At 43.1% G+C, this 27,059-nt stretch overlaps 1 protein-coding gene and 1 long non-coding RNA gene across 3 annotated transcripts; one reads left to right on the top strand and one right to left on the bottom strand.

Annotated features, from left to right (window-relative positions):
• The first annotated feature begins 2,090 nt into the window (after window positions 1-2,090).
• On the top strand, window positions 2,091-26,928 carry LOC103543916 (A-kinase anchor protein 17B-like). Of its 2 annotated transcripts, none has more exons than XM_008510765.2 (7): window positions 2,091-2,230; window positions 5,950-6,015; window positions 8,096-8,199; window positions 16,275-17,043; window positions 18,485-18,615; window positions 20,689-20,923; window positions 22,568-26,928. In XM_008510765.2, exons 3-7 carry the CDS (start codon window positions 8,147-8,149, stop codon window positions 24,209-24,211), a joined length of 2,832 nt encoding a protein of 943 aa, XP_008508987.1. In that variant the 5' UTR covers window positions 2,091-2,230; window positions 5,950-6,015; window positions 8,096-8,146; the 3' UTR covers window positions 24,212-26,928. The 2 variants fall into 2 exon arrangements, with proteins under 2 accessions (XP_008508987.1, XP_070462126.1); XM_070606025.1 differs by lacking the exon at window positions 2,091-2,230 and adding an exon at window positions 3,363-3,701.
• Window positions 5,936-20,999, bottom strand: LOC139081156 (uncharacterized). The gene is made up of 3 exons (XR_011536216.1): window positions 20,861-20,999; window positions 12,174-12,241; window positions 5,936-6,069 (listed from the first exon to the last, which is right to left on the bottom strand). It is a non-coding gene; the product is annotated as an uncharacterized lncRNA (long non-coding RNA).
• Window positions 26,929-27,059: the final 131 nt, after the last annotated feature.

Raw genomic sequence — 27,059 nt, 5'->3', positions numbered from 1 at the left:
GACTTTGTGTAAAAGGCACAGAAGTGTCAGAGACCACAGCTCCTTTGAGAAACAACAGGAAGTTCGGTTGCCTGAAGTAGAGAGTGCTCCGTGGTGGAGGTGGAACGCTAGAAATGAGGCTGGGCAGGTGGGGCCAGATGCTCTGCCGTGGAGTTTGGATCTTATCCTGAAAGCAAAGCGGGACAGAAAGGGAGTAGAAAAGGGCTTGAGGGGCCGGCCCCGTAGCCGAGTGGTTAAGTTCATGCGCTCTGCTTTGGCGGTCCAGGGTTTCGCCAGTTCAGATTCTGGGCGCGGACACGGCCCCGCTCATCAGGCTGCGCTGAGACAGTGTCCCACATGCCACAACTAGAAGGACCCACAACTAAAAATACACAACTATGTACCTGGGGGCTTTGGGGAGAAAAAGGAAAAATAAAATCTTACAAAAAAAAAAAAAAGAAGAGAAAAGGATTTGAAGCTGAAGTGGCTTTTTAGGCTGGGGTGTGGTGACATGATTATATTTGTGTTTTAGAGACAACGCTGGCTTCTGGTGTAAAATGGATGAGGAGAGGAGCGTTGGGAGGCCAGCCAGGAGGGTGCAAGCCTAGAGGCAAAATGCCGGGCTAGGAGGCTCTTTGGCAGTTGTGCAAACAGGATGAGGACCTGAGCGAAGCAGTGGTAGCAAGCAGAGATGGAGAGATATTTAGGATAGAATGAGCGGCCAAAGAGGTATTGAAAGAAGAGAGTGAACTCTTGAGAGAGCACTGCCCGCCCTCCCCCCCCCCCCGCCAAAACCCAATGACATTTACCAGTAATCAAGTAGAAAACAGAGCCTTGTGATAGCAGCAGCGGTGAGAAATGGCCCAGGGGTGAGCTGACAGTAAATCTACTATGCATCAGCCACGTGATATGGCAGTCGAGAAAGTGAATGCCATCTTAGGGAGCTGCAGCAGAAAAGTCTAGTGTCTAGACAAGGGACATGACCGTCCTGGTCTGCTCTGTGCAGAAGGGTCTGTGTCCTGGGGCTTGGGGGACGGGGGGAAGGGTAGACTCAGTTTTCCCCCTTCCACTTTCGAAAGATATAAAGGAATTGGTGTAAACTCAAAGAAGAGACTTGAACCCAGGTCTTTGGAGCAATAGAGTCTGGAAGAAGTGTGGGGCCAGAAGATTTGTCTTCAAATTGTTGGACTACTATGTGGAAGAGGGGCAAAGCTGGCTCTGCTTGGCCTCGAGGGGCCAGAAGTTACCAGGGGGCCAATTTCACTCAGCCTCAAGCCCTGAGGCAGAGACCCAAGCAGTGGCGGTCTGCGGAGCCAGTGAGTCCTGGTCTCGGGAAGCTGTCCAGACTAGAAGGCAGGGACCCTGTACATGGGACCAAAAAAACACCCCAAACAAAAACAACCAGTGCGGGGATAGAGTCAGTATGACCTTCGAGGTTCTTGCTGACCCTGTGATGTGTAAGTTCTGGTCAAGCGGGTGCACATTTCTCAGCAGTCCTGCCTCAGGGATGAAGAGGACAACAGGACCTCTCTCATTAGCTTTCTCATACTCGTTTATTCAAAGCAAATAGGTCGCGTAGAGGTCGGCAGCCCAGGTAAGCTGCAGCCTCTAAATCACTGTAACTTTGTGCGGGGGGAGCCTGGGCCAAGTCTTGCAATCGTCAGGAGCAACCGCGCAGTGGGATAAACTTTGGCTCCAGCTTTGCCACACGAGAGGGGCGGGGTTACTTGAATGGGTCCTCAGGAGAAGGCGATTGGCCCTGGGGGAATCGAAGGGGCGGGACTAGGCCATGGTTGCCATTGGTCCTGCGGGCAAGTTGAGGGATGGCAGCGAGGGGGCGGAGCCCGCGAGGGGAGGCAATCTGCTTGGCAAGAGCCCACCGAGGGGAGCGGGCGGGCAGGCGGGCGAACCCGCAGCCGGGAGCCAGAAGGCCGGAGCCAGGAGGCAGCTGCGGCGAGCGCGCCAGGGCCGCGGCGGGGCGAGGGGCGCGCGGGGCGTTGGCACTGGGGCGCGCGCCTGCGTCGGCGGCTTGGATGCGGCGGAGACGCTTCTGCACCCCGCGCGCTCGACGCGAGCCATTCAACAGCTGGCCTCGCGGGCCACAGTTGCAGCGAGCCGGTTGGAGCGTTAACGGTTGCGACTGCGGCTGCTGGAAAGAGGCGGCGGCGGCGGCGGCGGCGGCGGCGGCGGTGCTAGTCCAGCTGTCCCGGCGGAGACCCGAGTGGAGACTCAGAGGCTCCTTAGGCTCCCGGTAAATGCCCTTCGCTCTGCTCGCAGAGAAGGCAGCCACGTGCCGCTGCGTTCCTGCCGGCTGGCCTCCCTGGCCTACGGGGGCTGTGGTGCCTCGCAGACAGGGCCACGCGGATCCTCGGTGGGGACTGGGGAGGGGATGCGCCGGAGACCTGGGTCGCCCCACCTGCCCTTGCAGAGTCAGCTTTTCCAGAGATGCACCTAGGCTCTTCCCCTGGTTCTCTCCCTTAGCCCTAGAGCTTGCTGCCCTGACACCGCACTAGGGGGCGCTCTGGCAGCCAGTCAAGGGCTGGCTCTGGCCGCTGCTCCAGCCGAGGTCACTTGAGGCACTCCCCTGGGGTACGCTGGCAATGGCATCCCGCTAATGGGAACTGAAGGTGAAGCTTGGGCTTCCTCCCTGCTCCGGCTGAACTCATTCAATTAATCATTAGCAGGGCTCCACCGACCCCCTCCCCCTGATAACTGGGTCCTTGGCTTCAGAGATTCGCCTAGAGTCTGACTTGAGGTTTCCAGTGCGAGTGGAATAAGACCGTTTCCAATCTGACTGGGAGGGCGGGGCTCACCCACAAGGCACAGGACACGGGGTCCTGATTGGGGGGCAGCAGGGCGAGGGGAAGAAGTTGGAAAGGCCCATGCAGTAGGAGAAACTGCCATCCCTGAACGCTGGGGAATCATGTCGTCTTGGCCTTTGGGACCTGCGTCTTGTTCACACTTGGTCTCCCGCTTTTTGCAATTTTATTTAAAGCCAGCCACTACCAGATAACTTTTGAATGCTGTCCACTCCAAGGAGTGACTTGTATCAGAAAACTGGGTTTCAGCATGAGGACTGGTTATCCTTTGGGCCTTTTCATCTTCTCTGTGTCTTTTCTAAGTTGAGAATAAAGTTCCAAGGATCATGCCCATTTTATGCTGTTTTTCTGCCTGCCTCTGCTCTAACTTTGGAAATTTATGCTGTTGGAAGAGTGTGCTCCTGCAGCATGATTGGTAGGGCTCAGTATTCATGCTGAGAAAACCACTCTGGGATAATATAGTTGGGACCTCTCAAGTTCTGGTTGTTTTGTTTGCTTTATAAGAATGTGGCATTCCAGTAGTCACATTTTTCTGTGCCTTGTTTTTTTGTTTGGGAGGGAGTCACTCAAAGCATGGAGTAACTTGCATGAAGTATTTTTACCTGGACTCTTGCAAAGTACAGAGAAAAGTGCCAAGTGGAATAGGCCTGCTGGCGCTGGTGCCCCAGGGATCCCAGCTATCACTATATCAGAGGGTGGGTGGGGCTGACTTGAGGTGGTCAGACATTGTGGGGAGGGCACAGGGCCTGCAGAGGCCATCTTGGCGCCTGCGGTGGGTCATTAGTCCCAGCCAAAGATCACACCTGCATTGTGGCCCATTTGTCCGGTTCCCCATCATACACTCATGTGAAGAGCGTGGCCTTTGACTGGCTTCGTGTGTCATCTCCAGCTTCAGAAGGAAAGGTAGGCACGGAGGTTTGGGAATGTGAAGGTAATGGTGGTGGCAGGTGGGGGGGGAGCTGTGTGAGAGAAAGAGACTTGTTTCAAATGTCAAAGCAGCTCTCTGCCATGGAGACTGGCTACATGTCTATCTTCCCAGCATGCATTCCTGCCTTTGCTAGAGAGAGGGGCTTTTGCTGAGTTGTTTCAGAGCCAGGGTGGTGTTACTTGTGCAACTCTCTGATTTAGTGTCCACCTGGGTCTATGTGAGTACTATGTTATATGCAACATGTTCCCGGAGCTTTTAGAAGCTTTAAAGCCAAGCTAGGGGCTGAGGTAAACTAATGCCTGGGGCTCAGTCTGAACAAACGTGGACTGACCGCATGGAATCCAGTGATGTGCATCCTCAGAAGAGATAGCACGAGGGCTAGACCACTTACAGGAGGAGAGAAGGGCCGCCGTAACAATAATAAGAGCTCACATTCATTGAGCACTTCCTGGGGCTTAAGTACTTTACTTGCATCATTTCCCTTAATCCTTTTAAAAATTCTGTAAGGTAGGTGCTGTTATCATCTTCTGAAGCTCAAAGAGGTTGGGTAACTCACCCAGCTGGTTGATGGCAGAAGTGGGGTTTGAACTCAGATCTGCTTGACACCAGCCCTTGAACTTGAAAGCATGTTACTTTTTACTGTCATAGAGAAGATTTCATAAAAGGGGGAGGATGTGAGCAAGGCTTTGAAGGGTGGGTGGAACTTACATAGGGAGACAGGACATTTGGTCGAGGGGATCAACATGTTTGAAGGAAGTCAAGGAAAACTAGCCCAGTTAGAATGGCGGGTGGAAACAGGGTCACGATGAAATATCAGGCTCTTGAGGTGGGGCGGCGTCATGTTTTAGAGAGCTTTGAGAGGAACCTGTGATTTGATGCAGTAAAAAAGAGGGAGATGGTGAGAATTTTTGAGCAAGGAAGGCCATAGCAAAACCAGTACCAGTCACTTGGTGTGCCCTACTTGGGTCCCTGAGCCTGTTTCTGTCTCACTCTTTTTTGAGAACCTTGCCCAGTTGTCAGCATATTTTAACTCTTGTTTTTGAATTTCCTGAACCCTTGGGGAGCACCAGGTACATGCAACCAAACAGATTCCTGGGCTCAGTGTGCAGAAGGAGCCAGCTAGGAGAGGGGCCCTGGGTCAGATTCAGCCTGAGATGGGTATGCTTCAGCCTGCACAGTATTTTAAAAGGCTTCTGTTTTAAAAATTAAGGGTCAACATTGAAAAACCAAAAGATCTCAGTAAAAATCAGGATTTCCAGCTTTTCCAATGCCAGAAGGCAAATCTGTGCAGTGCTGACTCTTTAGCTGGGGTCTGGGTGCTCCACGTCCACCCCTGCCCCCCCCCCCCCATGCTGGGACCTGCCTGACCCTGTAGGCCCCACACCCCTACTCTGGAGAAATAAACCCTCGCTCGGGAAGATTCTCATTCAGGATTAGCTTCTTGTCTTACTGTGTAATTAGGGAATTGTTGGACACGCAGTAGAACTGACTCTGTGAAATGTGAATAATCTTAACACACAGGGATGCTGTAGATATCGCTGGGGATGGGCTGATGGCCAGGGACTGAGCATTTTCCATAGGTGGTACCTTTCCTCTGGTCTGGGCTTTTGAAGCCCGCTATGCTAGCGCCCCCAAGAAACACTCTGGCGGGCCTCACTCTTCTCTTTTATCCTTCACTTGGACTCAGGTTTTCTTTCTGCTGAATACTTGGTGTATGTAGGATATGGATCCAAATGATCCAAAGAGGTCAGGGGAAAAAAACAACTCAGAACTGACTACCTAAAAAGTAGCATGTTAAAATATTAATCTGGAAGTCCCTGAAGGCACGCCATGTGTTCTAGATGGACAGGAATCAGCCATTTCTGGGTTGGCATTTGGGGCGGAACGTTCTTCATTGTGCAGCTCTGTCCAGCCACTGCATGGCATTTAGCAACCCTGGCCCCTACTTACCGAATGGCAGCAGTGCCCCTCCCTACACCAGTTACTGTGACAACGACAATCAACTGTTCTTGTGCATGTCCCAGTACTCTTGAAGGGAGCGGTACTAGCACATTTGAGAATCACTGAGGCATAGTCCCAGGGATTCTAACACTCATTTCACGTGAAAGAGTGTTAAAACCATTGTCACTTCTCTGTGGCCCAAAGTAGCCCATGCTTCTCACGGCTTTCACCATCTTCTTCCTCAGATTCCAGATAATTGTCTTAATTTCTTTCTCTTTCTAGACTCAGTTCTTTGAAGTTGACTCGTCACTGTAGCCCCCCGACTGTCATAAACGGAGTGGTTGCTTGGTAAGTACTTGATAGATCTCTGCATCCACTGAGTACTGTTAGTGGCACTAGGAGCTGGAAAGAACAAGCAAGTCTGCATTAGCATTTCACTCTTCCTCTTTAGGTGCTATTCTCAGTACTTTCAGTATGAAAGTAACACCTTTTTAAATGTAGTTGATGAGCAGATTCTCTGTTTTAGGTAAGATTTAGCATTAGTAAGTTCCTATGATGTTCTAGGCTCTGAAGATAAAACAGTGAACCAGATGCAGCCCCTGCCCTCGGGGAACTTACAGACTCGGGGGTGGGGTGGGACAGATAAAAAACAGCTTGACAAATATGCATGATAATTTGATCATTTCAGTGTTACAGTGAAAAAAAAAAGGGGCTGATATGCTACAACATGATGGGGTGGGAACAGTGCTATTTAAGATGGTGTTCAGTGAGCCAGCCCTAGATGGCCTAAAGTTCCACACGCTCCATCTTGGTGGCCCAGGTTCCGTTCCCGGGCACGGAACCACACCACTCATCTGTCAGTAGCTATGCTGTGACAGTGGCTCACACAGAAGAACCAGAAGAATTTTGAACTATGTACCAGAGCTTTGGTTGGGGGGAAAGGAAGGAAAAAGGAGGAAGATTGGCAACAGATGTTAGCTTAGGGTGAATCTTGCTCTGCAAAAAAAAAAAAAAAGAAAGAAAGATAGTGTTCAGGGAAGGCTTCTCTGAGCCAAATCTGAAAAATGAGAAGGAGCCAGCCGTGAGAGAATCCTGGAGGAGGGAGCACTTCAGCCAGAGGAGGCACAAGTGCAAAGGCTGTGAGGAGTGAACCCAGTGCATTTGAGGAACAGTAAAAAGGCCAGTGTGACTAGAATGGAGAGAAGAAGGGCAGGAGGGGAGAAGGGGACAAAATGAGTTGAAAGAGGTGGGCACGGGCTGTATTTTGAGGGTAAGCAGTTTGGATTTTGTTCAAAGCATGATGGGAAGCCACCGGAAGGTTTTGAAGGGAGGAGTGACATGATCTAACTTCAGGTTTAATAAAACCGTTTTGACTGTTGTGCAGTGTTGACTCTCTGGGGGCAAGGATGAAAGAAGAGAGACCCGTTGGGAGGCTGCTGCAGTAATCGAGCTTAGAGATGGTAGCAGCTTGGAGCTGGGGAGTAATAGGGAAGATGGAGATGGCTTTGGAATGTGTGGCCAAGGTGGGGTCAAAGGACTTGCTGGAGGATTGAATCTGAGAAGAAAGGAGGAATATGACTTGGTTTTCAGCTTGAGCCCCTGGGTGTGGGGTGGCTCTCTTTAGGGAGATGGGAATCACTGGGTGGGGGGAGCAAGTTTGAGGTGGAGGGGAGGTTTGGGGGGATGGAAATTAAAGAGCTCTGTTGTTAGGTTGAGATGCAAATAAAACATTCAGCTTGGAGACGTTGAATAGCCAGTTGAATATCAATGTAAAGGTTGGCTGGAGCTTCAGCCTACATAAAAATTAAGTGCAAATTAAAGCCACTTTAAGTTGCCATTAGAGGCTAATAAAGATAGCAGAAATAAAAATGCTAACGATCCAATGTGAGCCAGGCTGCAAGGAAATCAGGCATGTTAATACTGCTAATGGTGTAATAAATCGACAGTCCTTCAGGAGAACAATTTGATGATATACAACAAGCCATATAAACTTATTCCTACCCTTTGACGTGGTAAAATAGTTTGAGGAAATCATTTTCTGAAAGATTTGTACAAAGATTTTCATAGAGATGCTCTTTCTCATCTGAGAAGTATAGAGTATTGCTCTTTCAAAAAAAAAAAAAACACACAATAATTGGAAAACACAAGTCCCCAGGCAGGGGAAATATCTAACCAAATATGTAGTATCTATAGAATTTCTATAGAATTTACACAGAGATTTGCTAAAGGCATGAAAAATGTGAAATGTGTTGACCACATCAATATCTGGAATTATTATTAAACAGGTGCAAAATCCAGATCATGATGGTTCATAAGTAAACTGTGTAAATCTCACATGTTGCTCGTGTTGAATATTGTAAATATGCAGTTGTCTTCTTTTTTTAACTTTTCACCCACATGCGATTTTGTATCTCTTTCTCTCTGACAGTGTTCCCTGGTCAGGATGCCATGAGACAGCGCTCCGGCATGAAGAGTTCACATGAATTGTGGCTTCTCATGTCTTTCGTCCCTTGATCACATTTCTGCCATAAGGTATTGAGTAATATCCTATTCTGCAGGATTCGTACTCAAATAAATTTACCTTGAGATTCTAAAGAGGTTGGGAAACACTGCTGCTCTCAGAACAGTTTAGTAGCGCAAAGCAGGGCCCCTTGTAAGGGTTGCTTTTCCCCTGTAGGTGGCGACTCATGGGCAGGAATTTTGCTGGTAATTTTCAGGCTGTGATAAGACTGAGAAGCAAAACACTGGTGACTTCATGATATGGGTTTCCCATAAATAATACTCCGACTGTTCAGTGAGTGAGGCAAAAGTGCAGAAGATACTCAGCCACATTCCTTTAACTCCCTGATAGCTTTTTTTAATGTGAAGAAGAGAAAGCTATGATTCTGCTTTAGTATGGTAAATTAATCCAAGGTGTAAAGCAGAATTCCTGGCTGGAAGTGTCTGGAAAAGATGTTCTACACCAAAAATGCGCCTGGTGCTAGAGAAGGGCCAAAAAGACCAAAAGACTGGTCAGAGAGGTCTGCGGACTGCTCTATGCGTGTTTGAAAAAATAGTTCCCTCCCAATGATGCAGTGACTCCTGTCCTCACTAACAGACATTATGTAGACAGGCCTAATGCAAACCTTTTTTAGGTCAGTTTATTTTTATTAGCCTTAGAAACGCTTTGCTTTCACAGACATTATCACATAAAGGAAACATTAGTGTGATCTTTTAAAATAGGGAAACCAAAACAGGAAATTAAGTTGCCCAAAGACACAAATGAACATCGATCCAGTTGTCTTCATTTTAAGATCAAAATTTCCCATACTAGACTCTACCTGAGAGCAGATTTTCTTTGAGGGGTGGTAGGAGAGATTCTCTTTCAGTACAACTCTAGTATTTCATGGTCGCAAATTTATCATTGCTAAATGGCTGTGGGTCTCTAAAAGTCCTTTCTGTCCTGAAAGCCCCCAGTGCCCCAATAAGCTCTTTAGGACCTCCTTAATTTGGGAATGTAGTCATTTGGAGGATCCTGTATTGGCTATATTTCTATTGTAACACTGGGTGCTGCTCATTTCAGTGACGTGGGTTTGTTTTGTTTTGTTTTTTGGTGAGGAAGATTGGCTCTGAGCTAACATCTGTTGCCAATCTTCCTCTTTTTGCCTGAGGAAGATTGTCCCTGAGCTAACATCTGTGCCCATCTTCCTCTCCTTTGTATGTGGGACACTGCCACAGCGTGGCTTGATGAGTGTTGTGTAGCTCTGCACCTGGGATCCAAACCTGTGAATCCCGGCCTGCCAAAGCAGAGCACATGAACTTAACCACTATGCTACCAGGCCAGCCCCAATGATGTGGTTTTAAAATTTTTCAAGATCAGAGCACACGGTCAGCCTCAGTTTTAAAAATGTTGTTTGGGTTAATGATGTGTCAGAACACATGAGCGTTCATCCATGAGCTCTTGACTAAAGAGCCAGGGAATGTTTCTGTCTGGTCAAGACTTACTGGGATTCTGTAGAGCCAGGAAATTGAAAATTGCCTAGTTGAATTGACCCAAATACATTTTGGCTGCCCTGCTGACCATAAACATGTTGATATAATTTTATACATCTTAAATGTTTTTAAAATGACTAACTTGAAGGTTCAAAAGCCTGGAGAAAAAAGAAAGGCAACAAAGAATTACTTTGAAAGAGGATATTGAGTTGTCCAGATAGTCCTGTTTTATCACAGTTTTTAAAAAATGTGCCGCATTCAAATGGCCTTGCCGGCACTCTGACAGCAAATATTTATGAGGGTGACAAAAAGTGAGAGAGAATGAATGATACTTTACTTATGACTCAAGTGCTTTTAAAGTTCTAAAGTTATATTTCTGATCTAAAAACACTTAGATAGATCAGAGGAATCTCTCTAGTATCTTCTGCAATGAAAGAAGGTATTGGAGTGACTTTGGATGCAGACCCTGCAGAGTTTCTTGAATTTTCACTGCAGGTTAAAACAACCATTTTAGGCTTGTGAGAATATCTCAAGACCATTTCTTTTCTCTCTTCTCTTATTCTACTGTTATTCAGTCTGAGAAGTATAGAGTATTGCTCTTTCAATACTAGGGTCTAGAGCAACGAAGATGAGGTGGACAGATGCCTAGAGAAAGCAGCCATGTTCTCTGAGAATCTGCTAGAAATGTTCTGGCATTGGGAGCATGTTGAGTGAAATGCTTTGGTAAAGCTATGTACACAAGATACTGCTGGAATGCCCACTGTGTAAACATTATTGAATAACTATAATTTTTTAAGGTTAGAGGAGCTCTCATTTGCCTCTGCAAAGGTGTTAAAGAATAAGTGAGTTCAGCCGTGTTGCTAGAAGAAAGATATTGTATGTGGGGGGATTGGGAGGTCATGGTGGAACATGATAGAATATGGGAATAGTTAAAAATCTTTAGTAAAATTCAAGTTTTTGGTAATTTATGGAGGCCATAATTAGGGCATTACTTGCCAGCAGGGCTTGGCTTATACTAGGCTCTTAAATTTTTGTTGAATAAAGTAATCTATGCATGTGACAGTGAAGGTGAAAATGATGGGAAAATTGTTAATGAATTCTACCATTACTGTCATTTGAAGCACAGACATATTAAAAGGGAATTTAGATGGCAAATTAGGTTGTTCTAAAGAACCAATTTTAAGTTATAGTCTAATAACTTGATCTCAGTGATTCTACCTGTTTTAGTAGATATATTTTTATTAATATATTTAAATATACATAATATAACGATGTGTACTAAATAATATATCTAACTTAAAATGATTATTTAAAAAATATGTTTATTTGATTTAAATGGGGTTGAAAACAGGGATTATATGGGGAGAAAAGCACAAGCATTTTTGGACCTATTTTCAAGAGCAAAGTAGGGCCCTATACAACTTTAACTAGATTCAAGGATTTGGCACATTTAAGCTTGGAGTTGAGAAAGTATCCTGATTTAAAAGAAAGCACCTGTTAAAGTTGAGTATTGGATGTAACTGTGAGTATTTTCCAGAAACATCCGTCTGTTTTTGCTATAAAATAAATCAGTTATGACTTAAACATTCTGCAGACAGATCAGTCGTTGCTGGGGGCGGGGAAAGGATGACGAAGGGGCTCAAGGAAACAGTTGGGGATGAGGGGCATTTTCACGATCTTGACTGTGGTGATGGTTTCATAGATGTGTATACATATGTCAAAACTCACCAAAATGTATACTTTTGATACATATGCAGTTTATTATGTTATGGAATGTGTGGCTTATCGTATATCAATTATGCTTCAATAGAGCAGTTTTTAAAAATAACTTCTGCAGCCTATGGTATAGCTAGTATTGAAGTGGCCGAGGGCTCCTTTGTTATCCACAGTCCTAATCCCCCAGGCTTCAGTCTTGACTCACACAAACCTTGGTTATGAGTTCAGATTCCTATGGGCATTTACAGTGATGGCAGATAGAGGGGTGTCTTTGATGGGGCAAGGGAGTTGCTATTGTATTACTCTGTTTTGGCTCTTTTCTGGGTAAGTTTGTATCAGTAGTTTCGAATTGCTTCCTTTTAATGGTTTCTTATCATCATGTGAGTTTCCTCTTTTTAATTAAAAAATATATAAAATTAACACATGCTTATTGTAAACATTCAAAAATTCAAGCAGTAAGAAGTGCACAAAGCAAAAAGGAAGTCCATTCCCTTCCTATACTCCCAGTCCATTTCTCAGGAGAAATATTGTTAACAATTTGATGTACATCTTTCCAGACTTTATATATGGAGGGGTGTGTGTGTGCATGTGTGCTCGCCCATGCATGTATGTTTATATTGCTTTTATTATATTACTTTTACAAAAACAAGATCATATTGCACATTATTATTCTTCAAATTGCTTATTTTTTCCTCTAAAAAGTATCATGGGTGTTCTTCCCTGCCGGTAGGCACAGACCTAACCCTTCCTCTCTCCCTCCCTCCCTCCCTCCCTTCCTTCCTTCTCCTCTCTTCTTCCTTTTCCCTCTCCCCTCCTACCTGTCCCTGGCTCCTCCTCTTCTTCCTCCTTCTTCTTCATTTTTTGTTAGTTTTTGGCCTGAAGTCTCCTTAAGGAAAAGCATCACAACAGGAATTAATCGTTATTGTGCACCCACGTGTCGGGTGCTGTCTAATTAGTTTTTAGTGACCCGGCAAAAGTTGCCAATGACATTGCTGTAGCATTGAAGCCATGACATATGTAAAAAGCCTAGATCTTGGTACACACTAGGTCCTCAATATTTTTAAAAAAATGACATTGGAAGATTAGCTCTCTGTTCTGGGAGAGTATTTTTTTATTGAGGTCGCATTGGTTTCGAACATCATATAAGTTTCAGGTGTGCATCACTATATTTCGACTTCTGTATAGACTGCATCATGTTCACCACCGAAAGTCTAGTTGCCAGATGAAATTTTCGTAAGCGTTTCAGATCTAAAGCCTGTGAACAATAGGGGAGATATGAGAGGAACAAATGTCGAATTTGTCCTTGTTGCTGTTGTTGGGAAACAGGAATTCGAGTTGAGGATTTTAAAGGAGGCCAGTTTTTTAATTTTTAAAAATAACTAGGCCTTCTTGGGAAAGTCAGAAAACAACTTAAATGCTTCCCAATCAAGGTGTCAAGTCCTCCCACTAGAGAAACAGCTGTGAAAAGACAGATTCTAGAGGACAGGTCATGGGCTGGCAAGCCAGTGAGGCCTGTGGGTATGTTTATTTGCCCTTTACATTGTTTTAAGTTGTTTTAATTGATTGTAACATCTGAAAATCAGGTTTCACATAAGGACCTAGATTTCTGGCCTCTCTGAAATAAAGGGAGTATCTGGCCACCCTAGCCCTCCTCCCCTCATGGCATCTGCAGCTCAGTAGCAGCCACCCCTTTAGGTTGAGCACGTTCCTCAGTCTCTGCTCCATCTTCTTTGCTCCCTAAGACCATCTTGCTGTTCACTATAGTCATCCAAGTTGTGACCTCTGCTGTAAAATTTACTGCTTGTTTTTGCTTTGCTGTGGATGGAAGTGATAGCCAGTTTTTAAAAAAATGTCAAAAATACAGTACATCAAAGTATAAAATAATATTTGACTCATTTCTCTCCTAATTTGACAAGAACCTTTATTACACTTCAGGAAAGCAGAGAGACCTGGCTCAAATATAGAAGCTTGTTTTATTATGTAGAAATTACCCTTGTGAAGGATATGAGGCATATATTTAATCTCAAAAAGTGGATGATTTTAGTGTCTTTGTGAGTTTCATCTTAAGCGGAAGAGGAAATTGAAATTTTAAATAAAATCCATTTATATTGGTCATAATTTTAAAGGAATGATTAAAAATGCGTCTATTAAAAGTTATTAAATCAGTAAAAAGTTTTATTAAAACCACTGCAAAAAACTCATAACGCAATTTCTGAACTTCATTCCGATGCATACATAATTTTAACAAAATTGTACTCAAAATGACACCGCAATAAGCAGCTTTGAACATGTTCTTTTCTTACTTTTAATTATTTCCCTAAGATATTTCTAGAGCAGGTTCCTGGATCAAAGGGGATGAGCATTTACATGATTCTTGGTTTGTTTTGCCAGATTATTCTAGAAAAAGATGTAACTAATTTACATTATCTCTAGCAAGATATGAAGGTGTCTGTTTTTTCTTTCTTCCCCAAACTTTCCCCAGAATGGGTTTTTATAATGTTTATTTGTTTGTGTAAAAATTATTAAATGGAATTATGTATCTTGGAACTAATTAAAATTTAGATGTTTGTATCATCAGTAGCTACTATTGTATGACAAACTATTGCAAATCTTAGTGGCTTAAACAGCAACCATTTACTACTTCTCACAGTCTGTAGGTTGGCAGGACTGTTCTGCTGATCTGCAGTGGCTTCAGCTAATCTCAGCTGGGCTTGCTCAGGTGTCAGTGGTCAGCTGGGGGGTTGGCTGCAGGCTAGCTAGTCTAGGGTGGCTCATCTGTCATAAGTAGGTTCTTCTTCATGTACCGTCTCATCCTTCAACAGATTTACCCAGGTTTGGCCTCATGGCATGGCAGTGTTCCAGGAGAGGAAGAGCCACTTGACACCTAGGCTTAGAACTGGCACTCAGCCACTTCTGCCTCATCCTATTGGCAAAAAAAAAAAAAAAAAAAAAAAAAAAAGGGCCAGCTCACATTCAAGGGCTGGGAAAAAATAGACTCTATCTCTTGATAGCCATAAGTCAAAGTCATATTACAAAGGGTGTGGACACAGGGACAGGTGAAAAATCAGGATCATTTTTGTAACCATTATATCCCAACATTCAAATGAATGTTATCCTTCAATGTTGCCGTCTTTCAAAGCTCTATACCCATTCCGGCGATTATCCACTAATTAAAAAATAATAATTAGAGCCTTTCTTGGACTCTCCTTCTGAGGGAAGCTATCAACCAATAAAGAAAATCAGTTTGTTCTTTATAGTCACCCATTTTATCCAACATTCTCAGTTCTAGATAATTTTTCATGATTTCTAAATAGCAAATCCACGATAAAAGAATTTCAAAATTGACCTCCATCAAGGCTATTTAAAAGAATGTAACCCAGACTTTGAAGTCAATCCAAGAGAAGCATCCTAAAATGTTCAAAACAAAGGCTGTATCACGGGAATAAATGGAGAGCATGACAAACCTGATTCCTTTGCAGTGATTAATTATTTTGTGTGTATTTTTCCTGGAATATTTTTTTAAAGCGTTGCTTTAGATTTGGCTGTATAAATAAATACTTATTGACTTTAGGTAAACTTGGGGGTTCAGTATATCCTACTTGAATACGAAATTAATTTTTCTCCTGAAGGAGCTTAGTGTTGCTTCTTATTTATGTTGCAAATTGCAGCCAACTAACTGAATTTTTTCTTCATTTTGCTATTTAGATAATGTTTTTAGAGAAACAGAACATGTTTATTCTCATATCATCCCAGTTCAGCGTTTCTATCATAAGGACTTCTAGAACCTAATATCTTACATACTGCTTTTGGTGGCCTTTTAAAAAAACAATTTGTACAGATTTTGTCTCCTAAAGGGAGTTCACTTGGATTGTCCTTCAGGGACAGTTATTAAAGAAATAGCTACCCTGTAAAGTTAACCAAGATTTAGTAGTCAACTTTGTGTTGGAATTTCCATCATCTGGCCATGTATGTTTGGATCTAAATCTCCCTGAAGTTGACATTGATGAGGAACTCAGAAGATATAGACACTGATACATCCACTTTTAGAAAAAAGTCCTCTATTGGGAAGTGCTATTTGAAGTCAGCAAATAGGAGCAGAGATCCCTAATTCCAACATTAGCAATCTCATTCACCTGGGGACAGCTTGCAAGAGTTTGTTAATATGAAATGCCAGCAAGCATTCATGTTTTAGGGTTTTTCCAGTCTCTTTGTCACTCATTAGAAGAGATTGTCTCCTCTTCACTTAGTTAAAGGCAATAGACTGGAAAAATAAGAGTAGAGATGTCCGTGTAAGACTTAGAAACCAACCTGGATGAATGATGCTAAGTCAGGTGCATGGGTTAGAACTACTGGCTGGGTGCATGTTCATGAATGTAATACACATATTTAACTGTAGTCCTGTTTCTGTGCCGTCCCCAGCAGGTTTTTATGGGACTTTACATTTGAGATCAATTGTACAACAGATTGGAGATTTGGAATCTTGAGGTCTCCATGTATGGGCAAGTCATTTAATTTTCCTGAGTCTATCTGAATTTTCCCATCTGTAAAACAGGCATAAAATACCTACTCACAGATTGCTTCATGAATCAAATCAGATAAAGTAAGACCACTCCCACTAATAAATGATAGTCATGGCTTGTGTTTATCGAGAACTTCCTGTGTGCCAGGCACTATTCCAAGCATTTCGCATGCACTTGCTCGTTTAGTCCTCCCTGCAGTCCTCTTGTCTCCATTTTGTACTTAAGGAAACTGAGACACAGCAGTACATGGAAACTCTTTGAAACCTTAAACAAATGTAAGCTACTGTCTTAATTCTCTCCATATGCGTTCCCATATCAAGTTGACCTAAGTCTACCATTCAAAATCCAAATCTGTGTTTTGCCCCGTTTGTATCAAAATGCTCTCTTTCACCCTCTAAGCTTTCCTGCAGATACCATGACGGTCACGGTGGTGTATGATAATTCTGAGGCAACAGAGCTCTGTGCAGCTCAGCACCTCTACCTCAAGCCCATAGCAAAATTGATGATCAACGTCTTACTCCCAGAGAGTACGGAACCTCTGAGGCCCTTCTCTAACTGGGAAGTTCTTGACCAGCTGAAGAGCCTGATTTGCCCTGACCAGTTCACCACAGTTCGGCTCTCCAAGAGCACAAAGGACTTCATCCTATTCGAGGGTGAGGCTGAAACACGAAGTTTGGTTCAGATCCTGAAGGCAAAGTTACATGGGAAGATCATCAAGCTAAACGGTTTGAAAACAGACTTAAAAGTAGTGGCTACAGATGCCCAGGGAGAGTGGGAACACTTCCCCAAGGAAAAGGAGGCCCCATCGAGTGACGGGGCTGAGGATCAGGACCATGATAAGAGCCCAGATTCCATATATTTCGAAGGCCTGCCCTGCAAGTGGTTTGCACCTAAAGGTTCCAGCGGAGAGAAGCCGTGTGAAGAGATCCTTCGGGTAGTCTTTGAAAGTTTTGGGAAGATCAAGAATGTGGATATCCCTATGCTTGACCCCTACAGAGAAGTGATGACTGGTGGGAGCTTTGGGGGATTTAGCTTCGGCTTGCAGACATTCGAGGCCTTTATCCAGTACCAAGAGTCCACTGACTTCATAAAAGCCATGGAGTCCCTTCGAGGAATGAAGCTGATGCTTAAAGGAGATGATGGGAAGGCTCTGGCATGTAACATTAAGGTAAGAAGTAGCCAGAGTTTCTTTTATTTCCCACGTTTCAGGTGGTCCTAAGTAAAAGCCAGAAGAAAGCATCTAAAATAAATTTCCTTGCACTCTACTGAGCTCTGATCGATAGCTAATGTAAAGATTGTGTTGTCATTAATAAATGGATATTTAGGAAGAAAAACAATCCTGATTTGAACATTCTTCTACTACCAGGCGTGCTGCCAGCTGCGGTTTTAAAAGTGATGGCGGTTAGAATCTGGGGCTCTGCCCTAGCTTCTTGAGGGCGTTAAAGGATTCTTCATGGCCCTTATGGAACTATCTCGTATGCCTATTCTATTTGACAAGTTGCTGAGAGAGAGAGGAATGTATACAGTTTGAAACCATAAGGATAGCAGTTTACTCCCTTGTTACTCTTGGGGTCACAACTTATAGTTTCAGGATGTCCGTCAGGTAAATTGCTAAAATGTAATCTCAACAAACTTGGATCCTTTCCTTTCAAAATCAGCCTGTCTATCCAATCATGTCTCCTCATTGATGTCTGAATGCTTGATCACCTCCTTCTTGAAGTCTTAATCCAGCAGAGGAAAAGATGTGGCTAAACCCTGCTTTTTCTCTAAATCAGTCTTTAGCGTGAATTTGGACTTTCAACTCAAGTAGCTTCCTGTGTATGTGTGTGTGTGTGTGTGTATGTGTGAAGCCACTTATGTTAAAATGTACATTTTAAAATTATGAGCTATTCACTCAGACAAAATATATAGCAAATACCATAACGACCGCCCATATACCATTGCCCAGCTTAAAAAATAAAATGTTACCGGTGAGAAGGGAAACCACCTCCCTCTGTGTACCCATCCTCCATCACCTTTCCCTCCCTCCGCGTAAAGGGAACCATGATCGTGAATTTGGTGTTATCATTCTCGTGCATGTTTGAATAGCTACTTCTGCTTCCTTTTATTTTTTAAGCAAATCTGTTTGTAGTGCCTCGATCAGACTTTCATTTTATTTTGAGACTTGCAAAGTAGTTTAATAATCGCTATAGTCAGATCTTGTATCTCATTAGGTCAGTTTTCCTGCGTCTTCCCCCCCAACCACCATATTTTTTGACTATTTCTGCCTCTGGTGATTAAAAAAAATACATTAACTCAGTTGATCTTTATGACAAACCAGAGGTAATATACTCACATCTCTGAGAGCCTGTGTCCGTAATGGCACTGTGGTGTCACCTATGACTGTAAAGTGAACTTCCCAAGGGTTCTGCCAAAGAAAATTCTGGAGCCCACAAGGACTGTCTGGCAGGTGACTGAGAAGCAGTGGACAGTATGGGATGCAGAGAGGACATTTTTAATTCATTTGGTTTTGAATTGCCCTGTATGTATTCATTTTCTCTCTCTGGCCTGGGACACACCCAGCCAGCTGGAAAACTTTTCTAATGAAACTTTGAATTGTTTGGGGGCAGGTTATGTTTGACACAACCAAACACTTCAGTGAAGGAGCTATAAGAAGGAGAAATCAAGAAAGGCTAAAATTACAAGAGCTAGAGGAAGAAAGGAAAAAAGAAAAGAAGAGAGAAGAGGAAGAGGCTGAAAGGTGAGGAGACCAACTTTAATGAAGCGGGTTTTTGACTTTTGACTTATGGATGTATCCGTTTGGGTGAGCGGCTAGACTTGATAGATGACATTGAGGCGGGGGAGAGGGGACGAATTGGTACAGACTGGAGCACCCCACGGAAGCCTACCATCTTTCAACTGTGCTGTTAAAAAGCGAAAATGACAAGACAGTTGAAAACAAGAGACTTAAAGAGAGGCATACTTGTCAGGGAGAACAAGTAATGAGGAGCAATGGGACTAGCCAGAGTGAAATATCTGGGAAGAAATGATTAAAAAGAAAAGGACCAGGAACTTTTATAGCGAAAATCCTAGCCTACCAACTTAAAACTTTTACCAATTTACCTGAAGTTTACCAAATTTTATCTAGCCTACCAATTTAAAATTTTAAAAAATTCTTTGTAGGTCTAGAAGAGGTTTTCTTCCATAAAACGGTCAATAATCAAACTAACCCATAGGCAAGAAGGTGTGGATTTGTTGGAACTATATATCTTGTCAGCCTAAGTTCTTTCTGTGATTTAAGGAGCCTCCATACTTATTTCTTTGAACTTATCATTGTTTCCCGGTTTAGGAGCTTGAAGCTAGAAAAGGCTATTGGATTGCCAAAGGTTTGCCAAGAAGGTACAAATGGGCCAGAACTACGGGGCTCTGAAAACCGGTTTTACCTCCTGGCCTCTCCCCTTGCATGTTTATTCTCCCAGTCTTTCATGTAAATTAAAGCCCTTCAAAAAAGGAGATAAAGAGTACCCTCCCACGTGCCTCCCTCTTTTTTGGCTGGTGGGGTGATAGGAGTTCCTTGAGGTCACATCTGTGAAACTTGGCCAGAAAGTTGAGCATTGTCAAGGGAACTATTCCCCCCAAATTACCAGACTGAACTTGCAGTTTAGATAATCTCCAGCTTTGGGCCGAGTCCTCACTCAGGTAATTTTCCCTTCTTTCGCCTTCCCCACATCTCCAAAAGGGCCTAACTGTTTTAGTTAGGCTAAACAGTTTAAATTTTCAGAAAACAGCAGTTAAAAACAAAAAGGCCAGGGGCCAGCCCAGTGATGCAGTGGTTAAGTTTGCATGTTCAGCTTTGGCGGCCCCGGGTTTCGCCAGTTCGGATCCCGGGTGTGGACCTACACACCGCTTATCAAGCCATGCTGTGGCAGGAGTCCCACATATAAAATAGAGGAAGATGGGCACGGATGTTAGCTCAGAGCCAGTCTTCCTCGGCAAAAAAAGAGGAGGATTGGCAGCAGATGTTAGCTCAGGGCTACTCTTCCTCAAAAAAAAAAAAAAAAAAAAGCCCATATTCTTTCTAAACCAGTATGTTTTTATGACAGTGTACTGTGTTAAGTAATGTGTACCAAGGACCAGTTCTCACCCTTAAGATTTTCTGAGTGCCTTGATTTACCTTTATTTGCCTGTGTGCAACCAGGTCATGGAAGCTTGTGAGCTCCAGAGAAATGAAATCATCTCTGTGAAAGCTGGATCCAGTAGTTCTTCCTTGTGGTTTGAGAAAGTGGGGGCCAGAGGGGCCCCTCCTTTGAATTCTGTAGCCACCATTTTTTTTTTTGGAAGTTTAGCCCTGAGCTAACATCTGCTGCCAATCCTCCTCTTTTTGCTGAGGAAGACTGGTCCTGAGCTAACATCCGTGCCCATCTTCCTCTACTTTATATGTGGGACACCTGCCACAGCATGGCTTCCCAAGCAATGCCATGTCCACACCCGGGATCCGAAACGGCGAACTCTGGGCCGCCGAAGCGGAACGTGCCAACTTAACTGCTGCGCGACTGGGCCAGCCCCTGTAGCCACCTTTTTTTGATACTCTCTCTCTGGATAAGGTCTCCTGTACCTTCTTCTAATTGCCCCACTCAATTCTGTGTTTTTCCCTTTGACTGATGTGTCACAGAGTCTTTTATCATCAGCTGTCCCTGTCAGGCCCTGGGGTCAGCAGTGAGAGATTCCTGGAAACCAAATGATCTGTCCTCCCCTGGCAGGGGGGAAGGAGCAGGGAGGAGAGCAAATGCCTAATAAATACCTTCTGAATGGTTGAATCTTAATCATTGTCCAGAAAAAGAAAAGAGGAGGAGAGGAAAGCCCAGGAAAAGAGGAAGAAGGCCAGGGTCAGGAGGCGAGCCCTGAAGGAAAGGGACAGACACCGGCAGAGGAAACAGAAGGACAGAGGCAAAGCTGAGGCGCCTCAGGAGCCTGACTCTTCCGAGGAGTGGGAGGCAAGGAAGTACCTGCTGGCTCAGAGGCGAGCGGAGGCCCTTCGGTTGCTGCGGGTACTCCTGAGGAAAATTGCAGTAAGGCTCTTTCCCAATTGTTCTTCAGCCTTGGTACGTCCTGATCTTTCTGAGACACAACTTTCACATTTAAGCAGTGGCCCGGTTCAAGTTGACTCCCTGGAAGACACACTGCCTTCCTTGGGGTTTGTTTTCAATGGGCTGGTCTCCAATAACCCCAACTGTGGATTCACAAAAGGGGCACCGAGATCCTCTAAAGGAGTTGTGTCTCACCCCTACCGTGTTGCACAGATGCTTTGTGTTTCTAGACTTCAGGATGGGTTTACCCAGGGCAGTGTAGCTGGTCTGCCTCCTTTTCTAAGTTCCTAATAGATGGAGCAGAACATGCCAGGGGCAGAAACGTGTGGCGTAGGTGTTGGGTTTGTAGTCTTCCACTCCCCTTGCTTGATCATTCACCTGCAGCAGGATGGGGCGAGGAGGGAGAGCCTTGAACAGAGCCCTTTGAGCAGCAAGCTCCTGTTAGTCTCATCTGAAACTATTTGCTAAGGAATTTCTCACATCACAGGGCAATTGTTTTGTTTGGAGAGTTTCAGTTTGGGAAGGGTTTTTTCCCCCACTTACTGACCTCCTAAAGATAACCAGCCTCAGCAGACATCCCAGAGTAAAGGCCAGAAAGGCTTCCCAAGTGTTAATTTAAAAATCCATATTCAGTGTTTTTAAATACAAAGAGTGAATGGCATTGGTGTTAATTTTTGCAGTCTCAGCCTTTTTCTCATTAGTGTAGACAATCAAACTTAATGAAATCAGCATAGAAAAATCTCACATTTACATCTGTAATAAGGCTGGCTGGATCTTTTTTAGTTTACCTTAATGACTGCCAAGGTTGACGCCTTTTTTAAGAATCTGTCTCTTTAAATGGGCGTGGTACCTAACTCTTGGCCCCGTGGATAGCTTATACTGATCAGAAGTCCGCAGGTTCTAATCTCAGCTAATGCGTAAGCACCGTGCCCTGATTTGTGCCACGCGTCAGTGGGAGCACTGTACAAACTCTTCCAGCAGCGTGGGGCCTGTGGGCAGCACCTCTCACCTGCCCTACGGTTGTGCAGAGTAGAGAGCATTGCAGACAGAACCATTGTCACGGCCACATTGTCCACTTGCCGTCTTGTTTCTGACTGAGGCGGGCAGGAGGAGGGCAGCTCAGAGACACTGTCACCTGCAATGCATAGGAAAAGGCTGGAATGAAAGAAATGCAGTTTCTCTTTTAAGCCAGTTGGCCCTTTTAGAGACACGTTTTACCACCCAAAAACTAGGACAAGTCTTTTCTTGTTCTAGGATTTTCTGGGAGGGCTATAGATCATTTCTTATTTCTCTTCGCATCCCCAGCCTCTAGCACAGTACCTGGAACAGTGAGTAGACCCATCAGTTTGTGAACAAGTGAAAAAAGGGTCATGTGCTTTGAAGGTGTGTAAACCGTGGTGGCTTCTAACATAAGGATGGGCACAGACCTAGTAAAAGGGGCTCGTATTAGACTGAGACATTTAATTTTGCACCTCCTGTTTCCTCAGTGCAATATTGTTCCTAATTTGGATCTATTCTAGGTGTTATTAGAGAGCTCTTCAGAACAATGTCCCAAAGCCCAATTTTCTTTGAAATGTTTAATCTGTTTAGTTTTTCATGTGAGATTTTTAACCTTTTTCTTTGAAGGGATCCACACAGTTTAATCCACAAGAGGAAAACATTGCAGGTTCCGAAGCTAATCACATGCTGGGGAACACAATGAAAACTCTGAAGAAAGAAGGGTCAAATGCTCGGTATCTTCAAAATCAGGAGAAAATGCCAAAATATCAGGTTGCCAAGTCAGGCAGTAAACGAAAACAAAAAATGAAGAAAAGAGCTAGGGCTCGCTTACGTAAATCTTCCTACTACCTTGGGGAAAGAAAAATAAGATGTTCGGCTAGAAAAGCGAGAACCAGAAAATTATTAACCTTTGAATACAATCATGGTTTTGTCTCTGACGAGGATACCTTGCAGATTACATTGATACGAGATCAGTCTCTGGAGAAAGAAGACCACCACAGTTTTGATAAATCCTGTTCTTCCAGATTATCTGAGAGAGAACATGGCAGGAAACAGAAAATCTATGAAACAGATGAATTTACTGACTATCTACTAAACTATTATCAATCTCCAAAATATGTCCGTATCTGCTTAGAACCAAGTGACATAACAAGCACATGTCAGTGGCAGAGGGCTGTCTATGCTAAGGGAAATGGATTTCAAATCAATTTGAGAAAACTTCAGTATCACTCAACCAGTTGGAGCCAAATGCAAAACCTGCAAAGGAGAGAACAGGTTCGAGAAGACGATTACCAGACAAAGATTTGTACTCAGGATACTGAGCACAAACCACAAAAGAGAGGAAAATTAGACTATGCCAAAGAATGTACTAAGGAACTTAAAAATCGTTGCAAGGACACAGCCAATGAAGCTGGTGATCAGCTGCTCCCAACCGATGGAAAAAGCCATCTGTTGGAAAAGACCCATGCTTACCAGGTCAAAGATTCCAAATCCACAAGTCAAAGCCAAGGTTCTTCACCCAAGAAGTCAGCAGACTTATATTTGGAGTTGACAGATTTCTTAGAGGATATTAGTAGTGATTCTGAATGCTTCAGTGAAATCTCCAGTGTAAACAAAGGGGAGAAACAGAAATCTATGGCCACATATGATAGCTCCCCAGAAAAAGGATCTCTTGATGCTAATGAAACCATCATTTGCAATCAAGAAGATAGGTCATGTCAACAAACCTTGTATTCAAAGCGGAAACGTGATGGAGAAGAAAAATACTCTAAATACAAGCTTCAAAAACCAGGCCAAAGGTCCAAGAATGAACTGAGATATTCATGGCTTGAGGGTGAGAACAATTCCATTAGAGACTGTAGGAGCAACAACAAAAAGAGGGCGATGCTAGCCCCCAAATACTTATTTGATGAAGGCTACTACCGCCAATCCAGTTCCAGTGGTTTATTAGATGACATCACAAGAAAGAGGAGGAGATTTAATGATAGTGCATTTGACCAGAAAGTGAACTATAGGCCCTCTTATGTGCCAATAATGCCGTCAAGAGATGCTAATACTTTCTATTTTGGAAGTTTTCCTAAAAGAAGAGAGACTTGGTGGAAGTCAGGATATAACCAGGTGGCAAAAAGGTTTACAAGACGTGAGAGTTCTCAAAATTTCATGCTGAATTCTGATACTTATTATATTAGACATTACAGTCAGGAGCATGTTGACTATGGAAGTTATTTAAGAAACAGCTACACTAGTTCTGTATATTTTCAAATGTTCTGATGGTCTCTTGAGAGGTCAGGAACACCCTTATTCACAATAAGCAATTTGCAAGAAGAAAATTTAAAACCAAATATAGCTATTAGTTAATAACTACAGAGAAAGAGAGTGACATTTAAAAGCTTGAGCAAGGTCAAATACAAAACCTTGTTTCTCTTGCCAAAGTATAAAGCCTAGAGAAAAATGACTACAGGTGTCTTAGCGAGCTTTGGAAATACAAAACATACAGATTCTGAAGCTTCGTACAACAATGTGCTTGCAAAACTTCTTTATCCAAGGACAGACGTTTCTATAGGTTTCTACAGTTCAATTGCAACTTTCATTTGGTGCCAGCAAAGGAGCAAATTAAGAGGCATTGAGATAGCCTTCTATGGCTCTTTACCTGTCATAATGTTGTTTAGTACCATTTATCTTCAAAGGGGACAACAGTGAACAAATAAGGATCTTTTCACGTGTTCTTTGATTTGATCAGAAACACCATGTGCAGCAACAAACTTTCCCGGCTTTTCCCTAGAAATAATTATAAATAAAAGAAGAGAGATAACAGAACATATAATAGACTTCTTCATGACATTAGAGGATTTCATGAGCACCCACCAGAAGGAAATTAATCTTATTAATATGGTCATAGTACTCAAAGAGTTGTCCTTTGAGAAACAAAGTCTTGGAAGAATCTAAAAGGGACTGAGACTGTCCTTTGAGGCTTAAACAGATAGTGAACCACTAGCAGAGTTGCTTTTTGAAGAACCCCATGTCATTCCATCCTAGAAAAGCAACAGGATTGAAGTGATGTGACCAGTGGGATTTGCAAAAGGAAATATTGAAAGTTCCTGGGGCACCAATAATGGCACTTGGGAAGAGAGGACACGACAGTATTCCATTTCAGGTTATGTAATCCTTTCACTCAGGGTTGGGTGACATCACTTTGTAAAAAGCCACTGAATATCTCCAAACTGACTTTGATAAAACAGTAACAAGTGCCTCCTCAATCCTCAATAATGCCATGGAGTTAGGAAGAGTCAAGGGCAAAGCCCATAGTTTTCTATCTGGGAACAAATTATATGTGTGCAGGATTTGTAAACTCTTAACATAAGCAACTTATCTTTTTACCTACTGGTTTTGGACTTCTTGAATATGTTTTTAAATTGAGATATTTTATAGGTTTGTAAAGACTTACATCTTAATGCAGTGCATGTTCTGTTGAAAGCTCGGTTGATTCATTCTGCCTTATATTGGATTTAGGACCTCAGGGGCAGTAGATGACTTTTTTTTTTTCCAAACAAAGCTATACCTGACTTGGCAATTGAAGACTTCAATGAGATTAGACTGCCTACAGCAAGAAAAGGTGATTTTAATCCTCAGAAGTTGTGGAAGACAACATTTTCATACGCCATGATTCATTTCACACAGTCTTAACTTGATATTCTGTAGAAAAGTGCCAGCGGGTAGAGCCAAGGTGGGATGCCAGTCACTGTGGTTGCCCAGCATGACGAGGCACGATGTGTACCCATAACCAGCCTCTTGAGCAGCCTGATATCTGATCTTCTAATCTATCTAAAGTAAGCGCCACAGTGGTTTCATTGATCCTTCTAATCACCTTTAATAGAAGTATGCTGGTACATACAAAAGTTCAGAAATGAATGTCACATAGCAGCTTATGGTTATTATTAATAAGATAATAACCAATGAACAATTTGTTGACTCTCTTGTATTCAATTCTGCTTTCAAGCCAGTGACTCTGCCATCAAAACTAGATTTGGCCTGTCAAATTTGAAAAACCGCTCATAAGGCGAGTGCCTTTTCTCCTCTGAGGACTAGCAATGACCATTAACGTTCAAAGCACTGTTGTCCAGGGTAGCCTTTTAAACTACTAACAGCTTGTATTTTGTCACACAGCTTTTGGTAACTAGGTATTATTCTCCTCCAATGAGACCCTGCCTCCTTATTTTTTTCATGTTTCATGCCACTGAAGCAAAGAACATTATGGGTTTGTAATGGAAAGCAGATATGCTTGTTTTGAAAAAAAGAAAAACCTCTCAATTTCTTCTGTCATTTGATAATTTTTCTTTGTGGAGATTTTAGGCATGAAAACAATTTGCTGCTCAGTAACCAGACATAAAAAACAAATTGCAGAATACAGCATGTGCAATTTTTTTTTGTATAATAAAACTGGTGCTAAGTCACTTCTATATAATATCTTTTTTTTATGTAATACCACCCCGGGACCTAGAAGAAAGTAAAAATACTGGTTTTATGTTTACTTTCTGTACAACCTTGGATTTTTATGACTTGTGGTAATGCATTCTACATTTGAGTAAACCTCTTTTTTTGTGTAAACCTTCGATGAGGAAGAGAACAATTCATCCTGTACTTTTCAATTGAATGGCTTAGTAAGGAATGCAAAGAACCGAAAACATTGTAGTCACTTTCTATGAATTAGTGTTGTTTTTCTTTGTTGTGCTGTTATTTAAGTGGTACAAAAGTATTTTCTCATAGCTCTTTTTCTATGTCCTATTAAGTAAAGGCCTGAACTTTAGACTTTGTCTTTTTAAATAGATGTTTTCATGTTTTTCCTTGTATGTGCTGATAGTGCTTTTAGCAAGCTGAAAATCTGTCAATGTCAAAACAATTCAATTTGTTTGAATTTCTCAGGTAGAAAGCCATGTAACCTGGTAATTTTGAAAATAAGAACCAAATAAATGTATTTTTATTTGTTGCAAGACTGTTTAAAAATGTTAACTTTTAAATAAATGCTGATAATTCCACTTTGCGGCGGCGGGGGCGGGGGGGGGGAGTTTCTACCTGTAGTATGCTGCTTTGCACTACTGTTTCTGATCCTTTTTCTCATTTG

This window comes from Equus przewalskii, chromosome X, assembly GCF_037783145.1.
Source record: "Equus przewalskii isolate Varuska chromosome X, EquPr2, whole genome shotgun sequence".
NCBI lineage: Eukaryota > Metazoa > Chordata > Mammalia > Perissodactyla > Equidae > Equus > Equus przewalskii.
The sequence above is the reverse complement of the archived record's forward strand: the minus strand, read 5'-3'. Positions and strand labels throughout refer to the sequence as shown.

Coding starts and splice junctions, on each gene's coding strand:
- LOC103543916 (XM_008510765.2), top strand. CDS start 8,147: ATGAATTGTGGCTTCTCATGTCTTTCGTCCCTTGATCACATTTCTGCC. Junction 17,044..18,484: donor CTCTGGCATGTAACATTAAG/GTAAGAAGTAGC, acceptor GTTTGGGGGCAG/GTTATGTTTGACACAACCAA. Junction 20,924..22,567: donor TACTCCTGAGGAAAATTGCA/GTAAGGCTCTTT, acceptor TTTTCTTTGAAG/GGATCCACACAGTTTAATCC.